This window comes from Bufo bufo, chromosome 5 (genome assembly GCF_905171765.1).
Source record: "Bufo bufo chromosome 5, aBufBuf1.1, whole genome shotgun sequence".
NCBI classification, from domain to species: domain Eukaryota; kingdom Metazoa; phylum Chordata; class Amphibia; order Anura; family Bufonidae; genus Bufo; species Bufo bufo.
The window spans coordinates 473056721-473076492 of record NC_053393.1 but is presented as its reverse complement, the minus strand read 5'-3'; the positions used below and the strand labels follow the sequence as shown (position 1 = coordinate 473076492).

Here is a 19772-nt window from a genome sequence, read left to right as displayed (position 1 = left end):
ATAAGTGAAGGAAAATTAGGAACTATGTACCTCCCATGCTGCAGAATGACACATATAGGCCGAATGCACACGGTCCGTGGTATCCCAGCCTGGATTCCTGCTGACAGCAGGAGCGCACGGCGTCATTGGTTGCTATGACGCCGTGCGCTTCATGCCGCCACTGTACTACAGTAATACACTCGTATGATCTATACGAGTGTATTACTGTAGTACAGCGGCGGCATAAAGCGCACGGCATCAGTGCGGACCGTTCACAGCCGTGTGCATTCGGCCATAGACTGATTCCAGCACAAGCGGCAGCTATATCATCATCATCAATATGGGCATGGGCACGGTGGGTAGGGGGGGGGCTAAACTGAATTCTTGCACCAGGGCCAATGAGCCTACAGCTACGCCCCTGGTTAAATTACAAGGTATGTGTTTGCATAGAAATGTATCAATGTTCTGGCTAGAGGATTGGGTTTCCTAGGCAACCAGTGGGGAGAGGAGCAAGAGGGAATAGTATAGTAATGGCTGCTGCAAAGTTATTTTTCGTTTGCATACAGAACTTAGATTCACTTGCAGGTAGAAATGCATGTGGCAATACACAGACAGTGTAGAAGCTGATTATAAAACAGTTGCATGAACAGTTCTTGCAATCAATCTGTGCTGAAAACTGATGAATCATATGCTGAGATTTGCTTGCTGGCTGGAGTATGCAGGCTTGCGCTGTGCTTTGCTGCTATATTCCAGTGTCTATATACATCTAACTATACAAGCATAGCTAGCAAGGATCCTTTGAAAGATATTTGGCTGATCTTCTAAGATCCTTTCACAGATTTTTTGAATGTTCTGCCTCTCCAGTCTAAGCATTGAAAGTGTGATCTCTGTAACTTACAGTTATGATGAGATAGCGGTAACCATCAATCTTAGTTGAAATGGCTGACAGTGACTCGATCCAAACGACACCTTGTAGATCATAAAGGAGTTTATTCTAAACTGTGCAGATCATACACCGATGAACAAATGGATAGGTCAAAAAATCATGGTGTGAGCAGCTAATAGGATACATGTGGCTGAGATGAAGAGTGAAGCCAGAATGCAAGGGAGAGAGGGGAGGAGACTTTACAGAGAGCATAGCAGGAGGGGAAGAGAGAAGGGACACACCGAGTAAAGATGTAAACCATGCATGTGTAACATAACACCTCCAGAAATACATCCAGGCCCCTCTTGAATTCACCTCCTCCTCAGGCAGAGAGCTCCATAGTCTCACTGCTCTTACCATAAAGAATCCTCTTCTATGTTTTTGTAGAAACCTTCTTTCCTCCAGACGCAGAGGGTGTCCCCTCGTCACAGTCACAGTCCTGGGGATAAATAGATGATGGGAGAGCTCTCTGTACTAACCCCTGATATATTTATACATAGTTATTAGATCTCCCCTCAGTCGTCTTTTTTTCTAAAGTGAATAAACCTAATTTTGATAATCTTCCAAGGTACTATAGTCCACCCATTCCAGTTATTACTTTAGTTGCCCTCGTCTGAACCCTCTATAGCTCTGCTATGTCTGCCTTGTTCACAGAAGCCCAGAACTGTACACAGTACTCCATGTGAGGACTAATTTACCTGGTTGTTGTTTCTTGTGTGGTGCGGTTTTTAAAAAGGGGTCTTTTTTTTTTGAAACTGCAACACTATTGTCCATGGGTTGTGTATGGTATTGCAGCCCAGCCCTTTTTCACTCGAATGGGGGCAAGTACAATACTAGATAACAGACAAGTAGAAAGGTGTTGCCTGTAGCAGTGAATTGTCATGAGGTTAGTCACTGCAGAGACTACAGATGTAGCAATCCTCATCTTCATTCCTTATGATTTAAAGGAGTTACCGTATCTGAGATGAAAACAGACCTCCAGACATGAGAGGCCCACAGTGGTGATGATACTCACCTGGTCCCCACCTCTGGATTTGGTCTGTGTGGCTTTGGGACCGACACTTCCGCTCCCCTATGTGCCGACATCAACATACGTCAAAGGGGAAACATGTGACTACTGAAGCCAATCACTGGCCACTCTGACCCAGGAAGAAGTGCAGCAGCGTCTTAAAAAGAATAAAATAGACAAATCACTGGGTCCAGATGGCATACACCCCCACATTCTAATGCCATAGACAGACTCTTATTTGTGATATTTAAGGACTCTATATGGACAATCCACAGGATTGGCACATAGGAAATATGGTGCCAATATTGAAAAAGGGTCCAAATAAAGAGCCCGGAAACAATAGGCCAGTAAGTTTAACATCTGTCGTGGGTAAACTGTTTGAAGGTTTTCTAAGAGATGCTATCTTGGAGAGCCTCAATGAAAATAAGTTAATAACACCATAAATGTGCCCCAAGGACAGACCATGGGGCACATTTATTAAGGCCGTCATTTTCTACACTGATCTTACTAAAGGCTCTGCGCTGGCAGTGGATCCGCCGAATGAAGAGGCGCCGACCTCTTCATAACTTCAGCGCATCCAGCACCAGTTCTATATGTGAGACCGCTTCCTTGCTGTCTTACATTTAGACCATTTTCTATGCCTAAAACAGGCGCAGAAAATGATGAATGACAATTGAATGCCCACAATTTTAGACTTGGCGCGAGCGGGGAAAAGTTGTAGATGGCGGTGCAACTGACCATTGCACTGCCATCTTCACCTGAAATAGGCCTAATTTAGGCAAATTTTAGATTAGTAAATGACTCCCTATGTCCGAAAAATGCAGACCACTGACCCATTGAAAACAATTTGGACAGAATACGGACCACATATGTATTTCACAAAACGGATACTGTTGCGTGCATGGGGCCAGTGGCGTAACCAGAAATGACTGGGCTCCACAGAAAATTTTTGAATGCCCCCCTTCCCCAAAAACTTATTCGCAACCCCCTCCTCCGGTACAACCCCCTCTCCTGTGGCTAGTCAAGATCAGTCTCTCAGATGTGGTCCGGCAGCCGCTCCATCCATTTTCTACAGTGTCACTATATATAATGTCATTGTATAATACTGTTGAGGGGGCCTTGACAATAAAATTTTTTAGTTCTCCTCCTGGGTGGGACCCTACTGAGTTCGGGCCCCAAAGCAGCCGCTTCCCCTATAGCAGTGATGGCTAACCTCCGGCACTCCAGCTGTGGTGAAACTATGACTCCCAGCATGCTCCATTCATTTCTATGGAGTTCTATGGAGTTTTACCATAGCTGGTGGGCCGGAGGTCAGCCATCACAGCCCTATAGGCCCCTGCATGGGCCCTAACATTTACTTAAGTAATTATCTGACAGTTTTCTCTTTTACCACAAGAGGGCAGTATCTCTAAAGTTATTCAGAGAGAGAGAGCGGCACAGTTCCTCTAGTTTAAATTTTCAATCTGTTCTTCGCCACAACAAAAAAGATGATTGAAGGCTGAAGAACGTAGTGGTGAGAACCTGTGACTGTACGCATACCGCTATGCAGTGGGACCTCTCTACCGCACATGCCTACTGTTCTCTTATGGAGGTATTTTCCTTATGGAAGTATGGACTGGATAGTTTTTCATGAAGTCCAGATGTATCTGAAATACATCACTATCTGTGTAATGGTAGAATCGCTTCGCTTTTTTTTCACACTTAGTTCATCAAGAACCAATTCAACTCATTTGTATTGATTGCAAACTGACAAATAGTCTGCGTCTTTAATAAGGATCAATCCAATCTTAAGTAAATAGAGCTTAAAGGGGTATTCTGGTTAGACACAGTATAAAGGACAACTGTCAGATTGGTGGAGGTCTGAGCTCTGAAACGAGGGCACTATGCCCCTAATGGCTTGTTGAGCACGGGCACTGCCACTACACTCATTCTCTATGGGACTACTGGAGATAGCCGAGCACTGTACCCTGGCAGTCCCATAGAGAATGAATGGAGTGGCAGTGCACATTTTTGTGGCTAGCACACTTACCCATTCATTTCTAGGGGGCCATGCACACTTCCATGTGTTTTGCAAATCCACGTCGCAAATTATGGTACATGTCCTATTCTGGTCCGTATTGTGGATAGTACTTTCTATTGATGGGAGCGATAAAAATCTGGAATGCAAACAGTAGGTATGCGGATGTTGCAGATCCATTGTTTTGTGGACCAAATTCAGACCTGTGTGCAAAATTGTGATTTAGATGTATTAAACGTCAATTATTTACCACACAAGACTTTAGTAAAGTGTTAGAAAAATAAAAATATCTCAATAATGGCAAATTTTTATTTTAGTTTATTATTATAATTTTTTTGCTTTTGGTAATTGGCTATGGGATTTGTAGAGCAGGACTGCTAGGGTTTCTGCACAAGTTCTTCTCTCAGTAGTGCTATACTTCAAGCATCCACTAGGGGGTGCTTTACCGCTACCGTTTTATAGATCAATCCATACCGTACATCGGCTATAGTTACAGAACACATTTACTCAGCAGCTTGTTGGAGAATCTGTTATTCCTGGTGAATAGAAAGTGAAGGACTTTGACAGGATGGATCAGAAATGTATCACCATATGGTGCGAACCCATAGGGGAAGTTCAGAGGAGAGGTTGGGAGTGGAGGCTATGTTGGTGGTAGTGGTACTCACAGTTCACGGTGGCAGTCCTCACTCTGGGGCTCCCTGGGACTGTGCAGTTAATGGAGAGCACACCCTTTTTTTCCCCTCGGTGGGGTGTCCTTGATGTAAGGAGTTTGACAGGGTGCAAGGCAGGAGGATAGAAGCAGGAGTCAGCAGATGATGAATTCAATGACCAGGCCCAGTTTAGTGATAACAAAGAACAATTTCTTTACTGCAGATGATGAGGGTTGCGGTACAAACAGCAGCAACAGGCACAGTGCTGAGATTTATTACAGTGTAATTTTCTCCCACTAGCTATGTATATACATCAATAATGATGGTAGTAGTAGTCCCTGAGCGCTTTCTAAACACTTAGCAATTTTCCAAATTGACCGCAACGTTCCAAATTCTGATGAACTCTTTCTACAATTCCTGTGCTGAAGGGTGCACATAATCAAACGGACGGCCAATCCGTTATAAAAGTGTGGTGGGCACCGAGCCATCATACCCTCTCCACAAACGGATTCTTTGCTGTCTGAAGCATTCACGGCCTGGACGGTTCTGGACCTTCTAAGATGGCTTAGCTATTTCTCTCATGGGTACTCTGGAAGAGGAGTTGCTTCCTAGGACAGCTGAAGTCTCAGAGACAGAGGTTCTCTGTTTTTGGGCCTAGTAGTGCAGAAGCTTTCACACACATGTCTTCTCTCGTGCTCTGCTGAGAATAGACTCCTCAAATTAGACAGGGGGCAGACGTAGTCCATCACCCTGATAACATAAAGTCTGCCAATTTGTTAATCATATGGTTGCCTATACATTGCTGTGAAGTACATATAAAACACAATACATCACAACATTCAACTCAACAACACTGCATTAACCCTTTTAGCACTAGTTAACCATTTGCTGTAGTGTTCTGGGGTACTGCACATACTATATAGTAGGAATCTGAGCTGTCTTGGTGTCCACATATCATTATCCAGTGCAGATGAAGATGAACTTTGATTTGGTGATAATGGCATTGCCCTGTGATACGATATTTCCTTGAAGATTCACCTCCACTAATGGTGCATCCTACAGTACGTCTCCCACATCACTTTTGACATAATGATTAGAAGTCCCCTATTAAAACTCCATGCTTTATACTAGGGCATCTATAAGGTGGTCACAAAATTAAACCAGCGAGTGTGTGGAATGCCTTCTGTACAGTACCCAAATCAGAGTTTGGGATGCTGAAGCTAGACCGGCTATCAGCTGACCCCCAGGCTGGCTTCAGTCTTGAGACAACTCTTGAAATTGTGATAGTAATGCTTTAAAAATAATTTCCACTCCACTTCCATTTAACGGAGTTGGTCCACAGGATAGGTGAAAAAGGTATGATATGGGGGCATGACCACTTGGGCTCCCACAGAAGGTCCCACCAATAGATGGTCATTAAGGGGCTATTATACATACTGGGGGTACTATGGTGGCTACTGTATTACAGATACTGGGGTTACTTAGAGGGCCATTATATATACTGAGGGCACTTAAGGGGTTGGGAGTTAAAAAAAAAAATAATAAAAGCCTATGAAATGTATACATTCATAATGCTTGTTTTTTAATGGCTGTTAAAAACGGATGAAGATCCAGAAAATAGATGCACACACAAAAACTAACAGTGTGTCCATTTTTAGCAGCCATTATTTTCTCATAGCCTATCCTCCGGGTAGGACATACATATCTGCAGTATCTCAGTCATCAGAAGTTGGCTCTGGAAATAGATGCCTCCAAGCTGCTCCCACTGAAGCAAATCCACTCCAGTAACCAGCTCCGTCCAGTACACAATGGACTGACCTGTGTATATCTGTGTAATTCTGGTCCAGATTTCCGGAGCCGGAGCTACTCCAAAACAGCTAATCAACAGGGGTGTGTGATGTCTGACCCTCCCCTCCTGCTATCAGACATTGATGGCGCATCGTGGACAACCCCTTTAAATGCTTTAGCTCTTACCAATTCCTAAGATGCCCCTGCATTTACTTCTTGCACTGAGACATAGAAAGGGATGTTGGTGCCACAGTCAGTTAAAGGGGTATTCCCTACACTGACATTTACACTGTAGCACGTACAGTACAGACCAAAAGTTTGGACACACCTTCTCATTCAAAGAGTTTTCTTTATTTTCATGACTATGGCCTCTTTCACACTTGCGTTGTCCGGATCCGGCGTGTACTCCACTTGCCGGAATTACACTCCGGATCCGGAAAAACGCAAGTGTACTGAAAGCATTTGAAGACGGAACCGTCTTCCAAATGCTTTCAGTGTTACTATGGCACCCAGGACGCTATTAAAGTCCTGGTTGCCATAGTAAGAGCGGGGAGCGGGGGAGCGGTATACTTACAGTCCGTGCGGCTCCCGGGGCGCTCCAGAATGACGTCAGAGCGCCCCATGCGCATGGATGACGTGATCCATGCGATCACGTGATCCATGCGCTTGGGGCGCCCTGACGTCACTCTGGAGCGCCCGGGGAGCCGCACGGACGGTAAGTACACTGCTCCCCCGCTCCCCGCTACACTTACCATGGCTGTCAGGACTTTAGCGTCCCGGCAGCCATGGTAACCACTCTGAAAAAGCTAAATGTCGGCTCCGGCAATGCGCCGAAACGACGTTTAGCTTAAGGCCGGATCCGGATCAATGCCTTCCAATGGGCATTAATTCCGGATCCGGCCTTGCGGCAAGTGTTCCGGATTTTTGGCCGGAGCAAAAAGCGCAGCATGCTGCGGTATTTTCTCCGGCCAACAAACGTTCCGTACCGGAACTGAAGACATCCTGATGCATCCTGAACGGATTACTCTCCATTCAGAATGCATTAGGATAATCCTGATCAGGATTCTTCCGGCATAGAGCCCCGACGACGGAACTCTATGCCGGAAGACAATAACGCAGGTGTGAAAGAGCCCTTAGAAGGGATCAAAACTATGAATTAACACATGTGAAATTATATACATAACAAACAAGTGTGAAACAACTGAAAATATGTCATATTCTAGGTTCTTCAAAGTAGCCACCTTTTGCTTTGATTACTGCTTTGCACACTCTTGGCATTCTCCTGATGAGCTTCAAGAGGTAGTCCCCTGAAATGGTTTTCACTTCATAGGTGTGCCCTGTCAGGTTTAATAAGTGGGATTTCTTGCCTTATAAATGGGGTTGGGACCATCAGTTGCGTTGAGGAGAAGTCAGGTGGATGCACAGCTGATAGTCCTACTGAATAGACTGATAGAATTTGTATTATGGCAAGAAAAAAGCAGCTAAGTAAAGAAAAACGAGTGGCCATCATTACTTTAGGAAATTAAGGTCAGTCAGTCAGCCGAAAAATTGGGAAAACTTTGAAAGTAAGGGCTATTTGACCATGAAGGAGAGTGATGAGGTGCTGCGCCAGATGACCTGGCCTCCACAGTCACCGGACCTGAACCCAATCGAGATGGTTTGGGGTGAGCTGGACCGCAGAGTGAAGGCAAAAGGGCCAACAAGTGCTAAGCATCTCTGGGAACTCCTTCAAGACTGTTGGAAGACCATTTAAGGGGACTACCTCTTGAAGATCATCAAGAGAATGCCAAGAGTGTGCAAAGCAGTAATCAAAGCAAAAGGTGGCTACTTTGAAGAACCTAGAATATGACATATTTTCAGTTGTTTCACACTTGTTTGTTATGTATATAATTCCACATGTGTTAATTCATAGTTTTGATGCCTTCATAGTCATGAAAATAAAGAAAACTCTTTGAATGAGAAGGTGTGTCCAAACTTTTGGTCTGTACTGTACATATGATACGCCAAAAATCTTTTGTTTTGATCTCTGGGTTAAATGTCTACTTGCCTTTGTCTAGTCTTCATTTTCTATTATTTTAGTTTAGTTTTGGTGCTTCGGAATCAAACTCTAGATTTCCATGTGTGATACGACCATCTTGATTGGGCATGGGCTGGAGGAGGCATGTCATTTATGACGAGGAGCCATACATTACCTTCCTCCTCCGTAAATCTGAGGCAGCTTGAAGCTAGATTCTGGTGTAAATAATGATGACTCGGCCGTGGCTGCTGGCCCTGCCCTTGACAAGCCCTCACTCTGCATTCACCTTTTCGTAGACTTGGCGAGGGCGGAAAGGTCGCAAATGCATTGAAAAGTCGCAAATACGGTGGATTTTTTTACTTTTCTACACCAAAAAGAGGCGTAAGGGGAATAATGTTTTATTACTATCGTAACTTGAGGGACCACTGACCTAGCACAATGCACACATACCTCCATATACAAGGGTGCTTGTGCAGTGCCCATGCCACTTGTTTCTTATATGATTTATGGGCTGTGGGTATACGAGTGTGATTACCAGTGAAGTTTTTGTAATCCCCTTTCCTAAAAAATTACTATTAGGGCTCATGCGCACGGCTGTTGCCCGTCGTTGGCCTTAGCATCAAGATACCTTTCCGATCTTATACCTACTATTCCCAGAACCCTTTGCTGTTTTGGTGTAATGAACAGAGCTCCTTTCATAGAATTAGGACACGACAGAGGCTCGGGTATATTTCAGTAGCTCTTACTATATAAGAGTTCCATGCAGTTTTTGGACTTTGGCCTTCATTTTTCAGATTTTTCGTTTGTATCCAAATCACTATGTTTCTATTTATTGGGAAAGAGTACATGCCGTACTTTAACCTGCTGGACATGCCAACGTACAATGATTTTTTTTCTTTCTTTCAAAAATAAAACATGGATTGTGACATTGAGGGCATTGGATGAAATATCAATATAACCTTTAAAACGTCAAACACAGGCGGATGGCAGCTCATGAAAGCAGGACCACGTGGTCTGGGGTGATTTTGTCTTAGTAGCGTGCAGAACATTTTATTCCTTTCAGGTTAGTTATACTAGACAGGTCAGGTACCCCGTCCCAGGGATGTCCATCAACATCTTCATCAAACTCTAGAAGACTCATTTTCAAGTGTGGGTCTCCCAGCCACACCAATTTTGAAAGAGCATCTAGAAAAAAAAAACAGGATTTGCTGTATGATTTCTACAATAATCGTAAACTAGAGTCTTCCCCAAAAATGGTCATCCTATTGCTCTGCCTGAAGGCTGTCATGGTATAGAATGTATCCTGCTGGAATGATGGAATGCTGAAGTATCGCTCGTACAGAGATAGGATTCTGGGCTTCAAGCCAGCAATGAGAATCGCTCACAACAGCCTAGGAACAGCCATGGAACGGAATGCCGTCAAACGTATGTAGTGTATACAATCGCTCACATATATCCCTTGTGTACAGTGGCATAGCGTGGGTTGCCAGCACCCGGGGCAAGCCATGTATTGCACCCCCTCTAAACCTGTGGACACCCCCCTTTTTACCGATAATGTAGTAGATGTCACCTGCAGAGATGGGTGTGAGGCCCCAGAATTCAGAACACGCACAGTGTGACCTGAAGTCTGGGGCCAGGATGCGGCAGGGTGGGCTATATTCTCAATCCACCCCCCAACCCTACCGTGAAACAAATATGTGGATGGATATTATTATATACAGGAGAATACAGCACCACATACCTCATCCATCCAGTGACATCTCCTGTGATGTAGACTTTCCTCAACGTCTTCATTCGGAGATAGGACCGCCATGACACCTTCTTTCAGCCGCGTCTCGTCTCTACAAAGTTTCACAGAAAACATTTTTAGATTCCTCACTTTACTATCATCCTCTACTATCCTCTACTATTATTACACACAGGGGGCAATTATATATTATAATGATACAGAGGGGGGCATTATATATTATAATAATACAGAGGGGCCATTATATATTATAATAATTCAGAGGTGCCATTATATATTATAATAATACAGACGGGACCATTATATATATTAACAATACAGAGGGGCCATTATATATTATAATAATAGAAAGGGGCCATTATATATTATAATAAATCAGATGGGCCATTATATATTATAATAATACAGATGGTCCATTATATATTATAATAATACAGACGGGACCATTATATATTAACAATACCGAGGGGCCATTATATATTATAATAATACAGAGGGGCCATTATATATTATAATAATACAGAGGGGCCATTATATATACTAATAATACAGATAGACCATTATATATACTAATAATACAGATAGACCATTATATATACTAATAATACAGAGGGGCCATTATATATTATAATAATACAGATGGGCCATTATATATACTAATAATATAGATAGACCATTATATATACTAATAATACAGAGGCAGCCATTATACACTGCTCAAAAAAATAAAGGGAACACAAAAATAACACATCCTAGATCTGAATTAATTAAATATTCTTTTGAAATACTTTGTTCTTTACATAGTTGAATGTGCTGACAACAAAATCACACAAAAATAAAAAAATGGAAATCAAATTTTTCAACCCATGGAGGTCTGGATTTGGAGTCACACTCAAAATTAAAGTGGAAAAACACACTACAGACTGATCCAACTTTGATGTAATGTCCTTAAAACAAGTCAAAATGAGGCTCAGTAGTGTGTGTGGCCTCCACGTGCCTGTATGACCTCCCTACAACGCCTGTGCATGCTCCTGATGAGGTGGCGGACGGTCTCCTGAGGGATCTCCTCCCAGACCTGGACTAAAGCATCTGCCAACTCCTGGACAGTCTGTGGTGCAACGTGACGTTGGTGGATAGAGCGAGACATGATGTCCCAGATGTGCTCAATTGGATTCAGGTCTGGGGAACGGGCGGGCCAGTCCATAGCATCAATGCCTTCGTCTTGCAGGAACTGCTGACACACTCCAGCCACATGAGGTCTAGCATTGTCTTGCATTAGGAGGAACCCAGGGCCAACCGCACCAGCATATGGTCTCACAAGGGGTCTGAGGATCTCATCTAGGTACCTAATGGCAGTCAGGCTACCTCTGGCGAGCACATGGAGGGCTGTGCGGCCCTCCAAAGAAATGCCACCCCACACCATTACTGACCCAATGCCAAACCGGTCATGCTGGAGGATGTTGCAGGCAGCAGAACGTTATCCACGGCGTCTCAAGACTCTGTCACGTCTGTCACATGTGTTCAGTGTGAACCTGCTTTCCTCTGTGAAGAGCACAGGGCGCAGTGGCGAATTTGCCAATCTTGGTGTTCTCTGGCAAATGCCAAACGTCCTGCACGGTGTTGGGCTGTAAGCACAACCCCCACCTGTGGACGTCGGGCCCTCATATCACCCTCATGGAGTCTGTTTCTGACCCTTTGAGCAGACACATGCACATTTGTGGCCTGCTGGAGGTCATTTTGCAGGGCTCTGGCAGTGCTCCTCCTGTTCCTCCTTGCACAAAGTCGGAGGTAGCGGTCCTGCTGCTGGGTTGTTGCCCTCCTACGGCCTCCTCCACGTCTCCTGATGTACTGGCCTGTCTCCTGGTAGCGCCTCCATGCTCTGGACACTACGCTGACAGACACAGCAAACCTTCTTGCCACAGCTCGCATTGATGTGCCATCCTGGATAAGCTGCACTACCTGAGCCACTTGTGTGGGTTGTAGACTCCGTCTCATGCTACCACTAGAGTGAAAGCACCGCCACCATTCAAAAGTGACCAAAACATCAGCCAGGAAGCATAGGAACTGAGAAGTGGTCTGTGGTCACCACCTGCAGAACCACTCCTTTATTGGGGGTGTCTTGCTAATTGCCTATAATTTCCACCTGTTGTCTATCCCATTTGCACAACAGCATGTGAAATTGATTGTCACTCAGTGTTGCTTCCTAAGTGGACAGTTTGATTTCACAGAAGTGCGATTGACTTGGAGTTACATTGTGTTGTTTAAGTGTTCCCTTTATTTTTTTGAGCAGTGTATATCCTAATATTACACAGGGGCCATTATATATACTAATAATACAGAGGGGGCCATTATGTATTATAATAATACAGAGGGGGCTATTATATATACTAATAATACAGAGGCAGCCATTATATATACTAATATTACACAGGGGCCATTATATATTATAATTATGAAGAGGGGCCATTATTCTGGCCCCCTCTGTATAATGTGGCCCCTCTGTATAATATATAACTGCCTTCTTAGTTTTTTCTTCTATTTAGACTGATAATGCCCCCCACCTCCATAGTGCCCCCAGTATGGCCCACCTTAGGGTATTTACACAAAAAAAAAAATAATACTAACTCACCTCTCTTCCTCACTCCATCACTGCTTGTGCCGTCCCGGCACAGGCGGTCAAGAACGCCTCACTGTGACTTCCCGCACCGCGTCATCCCGTCATCTTGCGAGACCCGACACAGGAGGTCACGGTGAGGTAATCGCGATCTTCTGCTCCATTCTACTGCCCCCGGGCCTGAAGCCTATGAGGCAGAACGGAGGGGACGGGAGCCATAGGCTCCCGTGGCCCTCTGTGAAATTCCTGCTGCCTGGCGCCCCCTGCAATATGGCGCCCCCCCCCCCCCCCCCCACGCTACGCCACTGCTTGTGTACACATGAACAGGGGAATTAAATACAATCCTAAAGGGGAAAAAAAAGTTTATATGTCTGTTTATGCACTTAAAAGTTATTTTTGTTGGCAATTTTATAATGTTAAGATGTTCTGTACCTCACTTGGAGTATTGTGCGCAGTACTGGAGGCCATATCTCCAGAAGGATATAGATACTCTAGAGAGAGTTCAGAGAAGAGCTACTAAACTAGTACATGGATTGCAGGATAAAACTTACCAGGAAAGGTTAAAGGACCTTAACATGTATAGCTGGGAAGAAAGACGAGACAGAGGGGATATGATAGAAACTTTCAAATACATAAAGGGAATCAACTCGGTAAAGGAAGAGAGCATATTTAAAAGAAGAAAAACTACCACAAGAGGACACAGTTTTAAATTAGAGGGGCAAAGGTTTAAAAGTAATATAAGGAAGTATTACTTTACTGAGAGAGTAGTGGATGCATGGAATAGCCTTCCTGCAGAAGTGGTAGCTGCAAATACAGTGAAGGGGTTTAAGCATGCATGGGATAGGCATAAGGCCATCCTTCATATAAGATAGGGCCGGGGGCTATCCATAGTATTCAGTATATTGGGCAGACTAGATGGGCCAAATGGTTCTTATCTGCCGACACATTCTATGTTTCTATGTTTCTGCATCAAGTTCTGAGGTGATGGACCTGTGTACTGGGTTCCCTGTGTCACAACTTACTATCTACTTTGTAGCCTGATACTCTGATATATTGCTTTATACTGGACATTTTTATCTTTGATATTTATACTACAAATGGTGATCATTTTTTTTACTATATTATGTCAATTTTGGATTTGAATACTGGTGAGTGTTCCTGTCAGGCTGCTCAGATATGATGGCATATCATATGCAGGATTGCATCATTACCATCTATTTTAGAGCAGTGTGGAGCACCCCCCTAGCCAGCTCTGCAAGTGGAGGCAATCATTCCTATTCACATTTTAGCTGGCTATTTTAAATCTTGGAGAACCCCTTTAATATGAATTAATATAGCTGCTGATTATTAAATTCTACTAATTTTGTCTATACTGACATATAATGAAATTTCCAGTCCACTGTGATCATGTCTTATGACTGTATTTTTTAGGTATAACCGCATTATGTCTCATCCCTTTGATAGGAGTTGTTTTTCTAGATCATATGGTATGACGACTTGGATCATACCATACTAAGCTAATCTTATCTCCAGTACCTGCACAGCAGCAGGTCACATAAGGATATTTTGCTGCAAGTAATTTATTTAGGAAGGCTTTATGCAGGTGACTATTTGAAGTTATGGGTTTCTACCACCGGAAATACTGTTATGTAGCTGACTGATATAGCGATGCGCTAATGTCAGCACTACATAACAGTATGTTTCTAACATTAGTCCCTGCAGCAGTTTTTGTAAAAAAAGCACTTTTATTATATGCTAATGAGCCTCTAGGTGCTATGTGGGCGTAAAATCAGTACCTAGAGGCTCCGTCCACTCACGCTTTATCCCGCCCAGGTCCCCTGTTCTGCCCGCCCCGCTCCTCTTGATTGATGGCACAGTCCACCGCATCGTTGATGAAATCCCGCGCCTGTGCCGTTCATTTCTGTCTTCGGCGCCGGCGCAGTGAGTGAATGATGCGCTCCTGGTGCCGGACTCCTCACTGCGCCTGCGCCGACTACGTCACAGTGAGGAAGTCGGCATCAGGAGAGCGGCCTTCACTCACTGCGCCTACGCCGAAGACAGAAGTGAACGGAAGTCGGCACAGGCGAGGGATTTCGTCAACGATGCGGCGGACCGTGCCATCAATCAAGAGGAGCTGGGCGGGCACAACACTGGACCTGGGCGGGATAAAGCGTGAGTAGACGGAGCCTCTAGGTGCTGATTTTACGCCCACATAGCACCTAGAAGCTCATTAGCATATAATAAAAGTGCTTTTTTTTACAAAAACAGCTGCAGGGTCTAATGTTAGAAACATACTGTTATGTAGTGCTGACATTAGCGCATCGCTATATCAGTCAGCTACATAACAGTATTTCTGGTGGTAGAAACCGTTTTAAGGTGATATAAAAAATAATGCGTGAATAATTAAATATGTGAAAGAAGGCTTAATATATGACCTTAAAGTGAGAGTCCAACCAAAGTAGGGCTGCAGCTAATGATTATTTGAATAATCGATTAGTTGTCGATAATTTAATCGATTAATCGGGAAAAAACACCAAAATTTCAAAAAAAGAGGTTTATATGATTTTACTTGAAAAATTATGTTCAAAGGCCATATTAAAACAAATTGTGGATGGCACTGTTATGGGGGATCTGTGGATGGCGCTGTTATTGGGGGGATCAGTGGATGGCACTGTTATGGGGGATCTGTGGATGGCACTGTTATGGGGGATCTGTGGATGGCACTGTTATGGGGGATCTGTGGGTGGCACTGTTATGGAGGGGATCTGTGGGTGGCACTGTTATGGAGGGGATCTGTGGGTGGCACTGTTATGGAGGGGATCTATGGGTGGCACTGTTATGGAGGGGATCTGTGGGTGGCACTGTTATGGGGAGGGGGATCTGTGGGTGGCACTGTTATGGGGAGGGGGATCTCTGCACTGTTATGGGGAGGGGGATCTGTGCACTGTTATGGGGAGGGGGATCTGTGGATGGCACTGTTATGGGGGATCTGTGGGTGGCACTGTTATGGAGGGGATCTATGGGTGGCACTGTTATGGAGGGGATCTGTGGGTGGCACTGTTATAGAGGGGATCTGTGGGTGGCACTGTTATGGAGGGGATCTGTGGGTGGCACTGTTATGGGGAGGGGGATCTGTGCACTGTTATGGGAGGGGGATCTGTGCACTGTTATGAGGAGGGGGATCTGTGCACTGTTATGGGGAGGGGGATCTGTGCACTGTTATGGGGAGGGGGATCTGTGCACTGTTATGGGGAGGGGGATCTGTGGATGACACTATATAGCATCTTATGCTATATGTGTCATCCACAGATCCCCCTCCCCATAACAGTGCACAGATCCCCCTCCCCATAACAGCCCCGGCCCCGCTGCTCACAGCAGACTATTCCGGCAGTAACTTTTACTCAGCGTCAGCGCATCTTTATTACCCTACAATGAAGCTCAGGTAACAGGCAGAGCGGGTGGTGGCGTAACGTCACTCACTCACGTGACGCAACTGCTCTGCCCACTTTATGAATGAAGGAAGCGGAGCAGGCGCGTCACGCGAGTAAGTGACGTTACGCCGCCGTCCGCTCTGCCTGTTACTGGAGCTTCATTGTAAGGTAAAATAAAGATGCAGTGATTTAAAGTAAACCGCCCGCCCGCATAGCAACGAATCGGCGATTATCCCGTTATCGAATATTATCGATAAAGTCGATTAGTCGTTGCAGCCCTAAACCAAAGTGGCCTTCTAATATGGCATAAAGAAATGTTGGTGGATATGTTACCTCAGATTTCCAGAACTATGAAATGTTTAAACCACCCCAGCACCAAAACCCTGATACAAGATACATACAGTCAAATGAGATGATCCTAACAGCGTGACATAAATTGTAAGGCTGAAATATGACATATGTCCGGTGCATGTGCAGTACAGGAAGGAGGCTCAGAGTGCAGAAGAGAACTGCTGGCGAGACTCTTCCCTGTACTGTCCTGAGGCTTTAGGAGAAGTCAGGGGCAGGCAGAGGGAGCTGAGCCTCTAGGTGTAACAGCAACACCCCTGTTGCTCCTAGAGGCTCATTTGTATATAATAAAACATAATTTTTCTCAGCAATATGGGCACATATGAACATGGGACCAGCACAGAATAGATGCCTTCAGCTGCCAACTGCACATGTAACAGGTCAGCCAGTTTCATAGGTACAAATCTGCTGACAGATGCCCTTTAAATGCCATTTTGTGTTTATATAGCAGACTAGCAGAAGGACCCGTCTTTGCACAGGTATATTTCCACTATTTTCATTTAATGTTAGTGTGTGTCGTTATAAGATAGACAATGTCCCCCATAACAGTGACCTCTACCTCACCCCGCCCCCTTAACAGTGACCTCCATAGCACCCCACCGCTCAACACCGACCCCCCACAGTGCCCCACTCCCTTAAAATGTGACCTCCACAACACCCCACCTGCCCCCCTAACAAAGACCTCCACAGCGGCCCTCCCACTTAACAGTGACTCTCCACAGTGATCTACCCCGTAACCTCCTCAGGACCGCCGTACGCAGGATTGCGTCTTTGCGGCGGTCCTGTTACTCTGGGTGGACGCATATACGCGTCCTCTCGCGATAGCCGAGATTTCCTGTGAACGCGCGCACACAGGCGCGCGCGTTCACAGGAACGGAAGGTAAGCGAGTGGATCTCCAGCCTGCCAGCGGCGATCGTCCGCTTGCAGGCTGGAGATGTGATTTTTTTAACCCCTAACAGGTATATTAGACGCTGTTTCGATAACAGCGTCTAATATACCTGCTACCTGGTCCTCTGGTGGTCCCTTTTGCTTGGATCGACCACCAGAGGACACAGGCAGCTCAGTAAAGTAGCACCAAACACCACTACACTACACTACACTACACCCCCCCCCCCCCCGTCACTTATTAACCCCTTATGAACCACTGATCACCCCTGATCACCCCATATAGACTCCCTGATCACCCCCCTGTCATTGATCACCCCCCTGTCTTTGATCACCCCCCTGTCATTGATCACCCCCCTGTAAGGCTCCATTCAAGCGTCCGTATGATTTTTACGGATCCACGGATACATGGATCGGATCCGCAAAACACATACGGACATCTTAATGGAGCCTTACAGGGGGGTGATCAATTACAGGGGGGTGATCACCTCATATACACTCCCTGATCACCCCCTGTCATTGATCACCCCCCTGTAAGGCTCCAGAGGTCCGTATGATTTTTACGGATCCACGGATACATGGATCGGATCCGCAAAACACATACGGACGTCTGAATGGAGCCTTACAGGGGGGTGATCACCCATATAGACTCCCTGATCACTCCCCTGTCATTGATCACCCCCCTGTCATTGATCACCCCCCTGTAAGGCTCCATTCAGACGTCCGTATGATTTTTACGGATCCACGGATACATGGATCGGATCCGCAAAACACATAGGGACGTCTGAATGGAGCCTTATAGGGGGGGTGATCAATGACAGGGGGGTGATCACCCCATATAGACTCCCTGATCACCCCCCTGTCATTGATCACCCCCCTGTCATTGATTACCCCCCTGTAAGGCTCCATTCAGACGTCCGTATGATTTTTACGGATACATGGATCAGATCCGCAAAACACATACGGACGTCTGAATGGAGCCTTACAGGGGGGTGATCACCCATATAGACTCCCTGATCACCCCCCTGTCATTGATCACCCCCCTGTCATTGATCACCCCCCTGTTAAGGCTAGATTCAGACGTCCGTATGATTTTTACAGATCCACGGATACATGGATCGGATCTGCAAAACACATACGGACATCTGAATGGAGCCTTATAGGGGGGTGATCAATGACAGGGGGGTGATCACCCCATATAGACTCCCTGATCACCCCCCTGTCATTGATCACCCCCCTGTCATTGATCACCCCCCTGTAAGGCTCCATTCAGACGTCCGTATGATTTTTACGGATCCACGGATACATGGATCGGATCCGCAAAACACATACGGACGTCTGAATGGAGCCTTACAGGGGGGTGATCAATGAAAGGGGCGTGATCACCTCATATAGACTCCCTGATCACCCCCCTGTCATTGATCACCCCCCTGTAAGGCTCCATTCAGACGTCCGTATGATTTTTACGGATCCACGGATACATGGATCGGATCCGCAAAACATATACGGACATCTGAATGGAGCCTTATAGGGGGGTGATCAATGACAGGGGGGTGATCACCCCATATAGACTCCCTGATCACCCCCCTGTCATTGATCACCCCCCTGTAAGGCTCCATTCAGACATTTTTTTGGCCCAAGTTAGCGGAATTTTTATTTTATTTTTCTTACAAAGTCTCATATTCCACTAACTTGTGTAAAAAAATAAAATCTCACATGAACTCACCATACCCCTCACGGAATCCAAATGCGTAAAATTTTTTAGACATTTATATTCCAGACTTCTTCTCACGCTTTAGGGCCCCTAGAAAGCCAGGGCAGTATAAATACCCCACATGTGACCCCATTTTGGAAAGAAGACACCCCAAGGTATTCCGTGAGGGGCATATTGAGTCCATGAAAGATTGAAATTTGTGAGACTTTGTGAGAAAAAAAAATAAAAAATCAATTTCCGCTAACTTGTGCCAAAAAAAAAAAATGCTATGAACTCGCCATGCCCCTCATTGAATACCTTGGGGTGTCTTCTTTCCAAAATGGGGTCACATGTGGGGTATTTATACTGCCCTGGCATTTTAGGGGCCCTAAAGCGTGAGAAGAAGTCTGGGATCCAAATGTCTAAAAATGCCCTCATAAAAGGAATGTGGGCCCCTTTGCGCATCTAGGCTGCAAAAAAGTGTCCCACATCTGGTATCGCCGTACTCAGGAGAAGTTGGGCAATGTGTTTTGGGGTGTCATTTTACATATACCCATGCTGGGTGAGATAAATATCTTGGTCAAATGCCAACTTTGTATGAAAAATGGGAAAAGTTGTCTTTTGCCGAGATATTTCTCTCACCCAGCATGAGTATATGTAAAAAGACA

The 19772-nt window shown here is 45.2% G+C and overlaps 1 protein-coding gene across 2 annotated transcripts in view; it reads left to right on the top strand.

Annotated features, from left to right (window-relative positions):
- PRKAG2 (protein kinase AMP-activated non-catalytic subunit gamma 2) overlaps nt 1–19772 on the top strand; it is a 415068-nt gene that overhangs the window by 212779 nt on the left and 182517 nt on the right. Inside the window, exon 1 of one of the 2 annotated variants that reach the window (XM_040434117.1) lies at nt 9423–9810. The exons of the other annotated variant lie outside the window; for it this stretch is intronic. Coding sequence (XP_040290051.1) covers nt 9705–9810 — 106 coding nt within the window. The 5' untranslated portion in view covers nt 9423–9704. Of the gene's footprint in view, nt 1–9422; nt 9811–19772 lie in introns of those variants that run through there. 2 annotated transcript variants of the gene reach the window in all.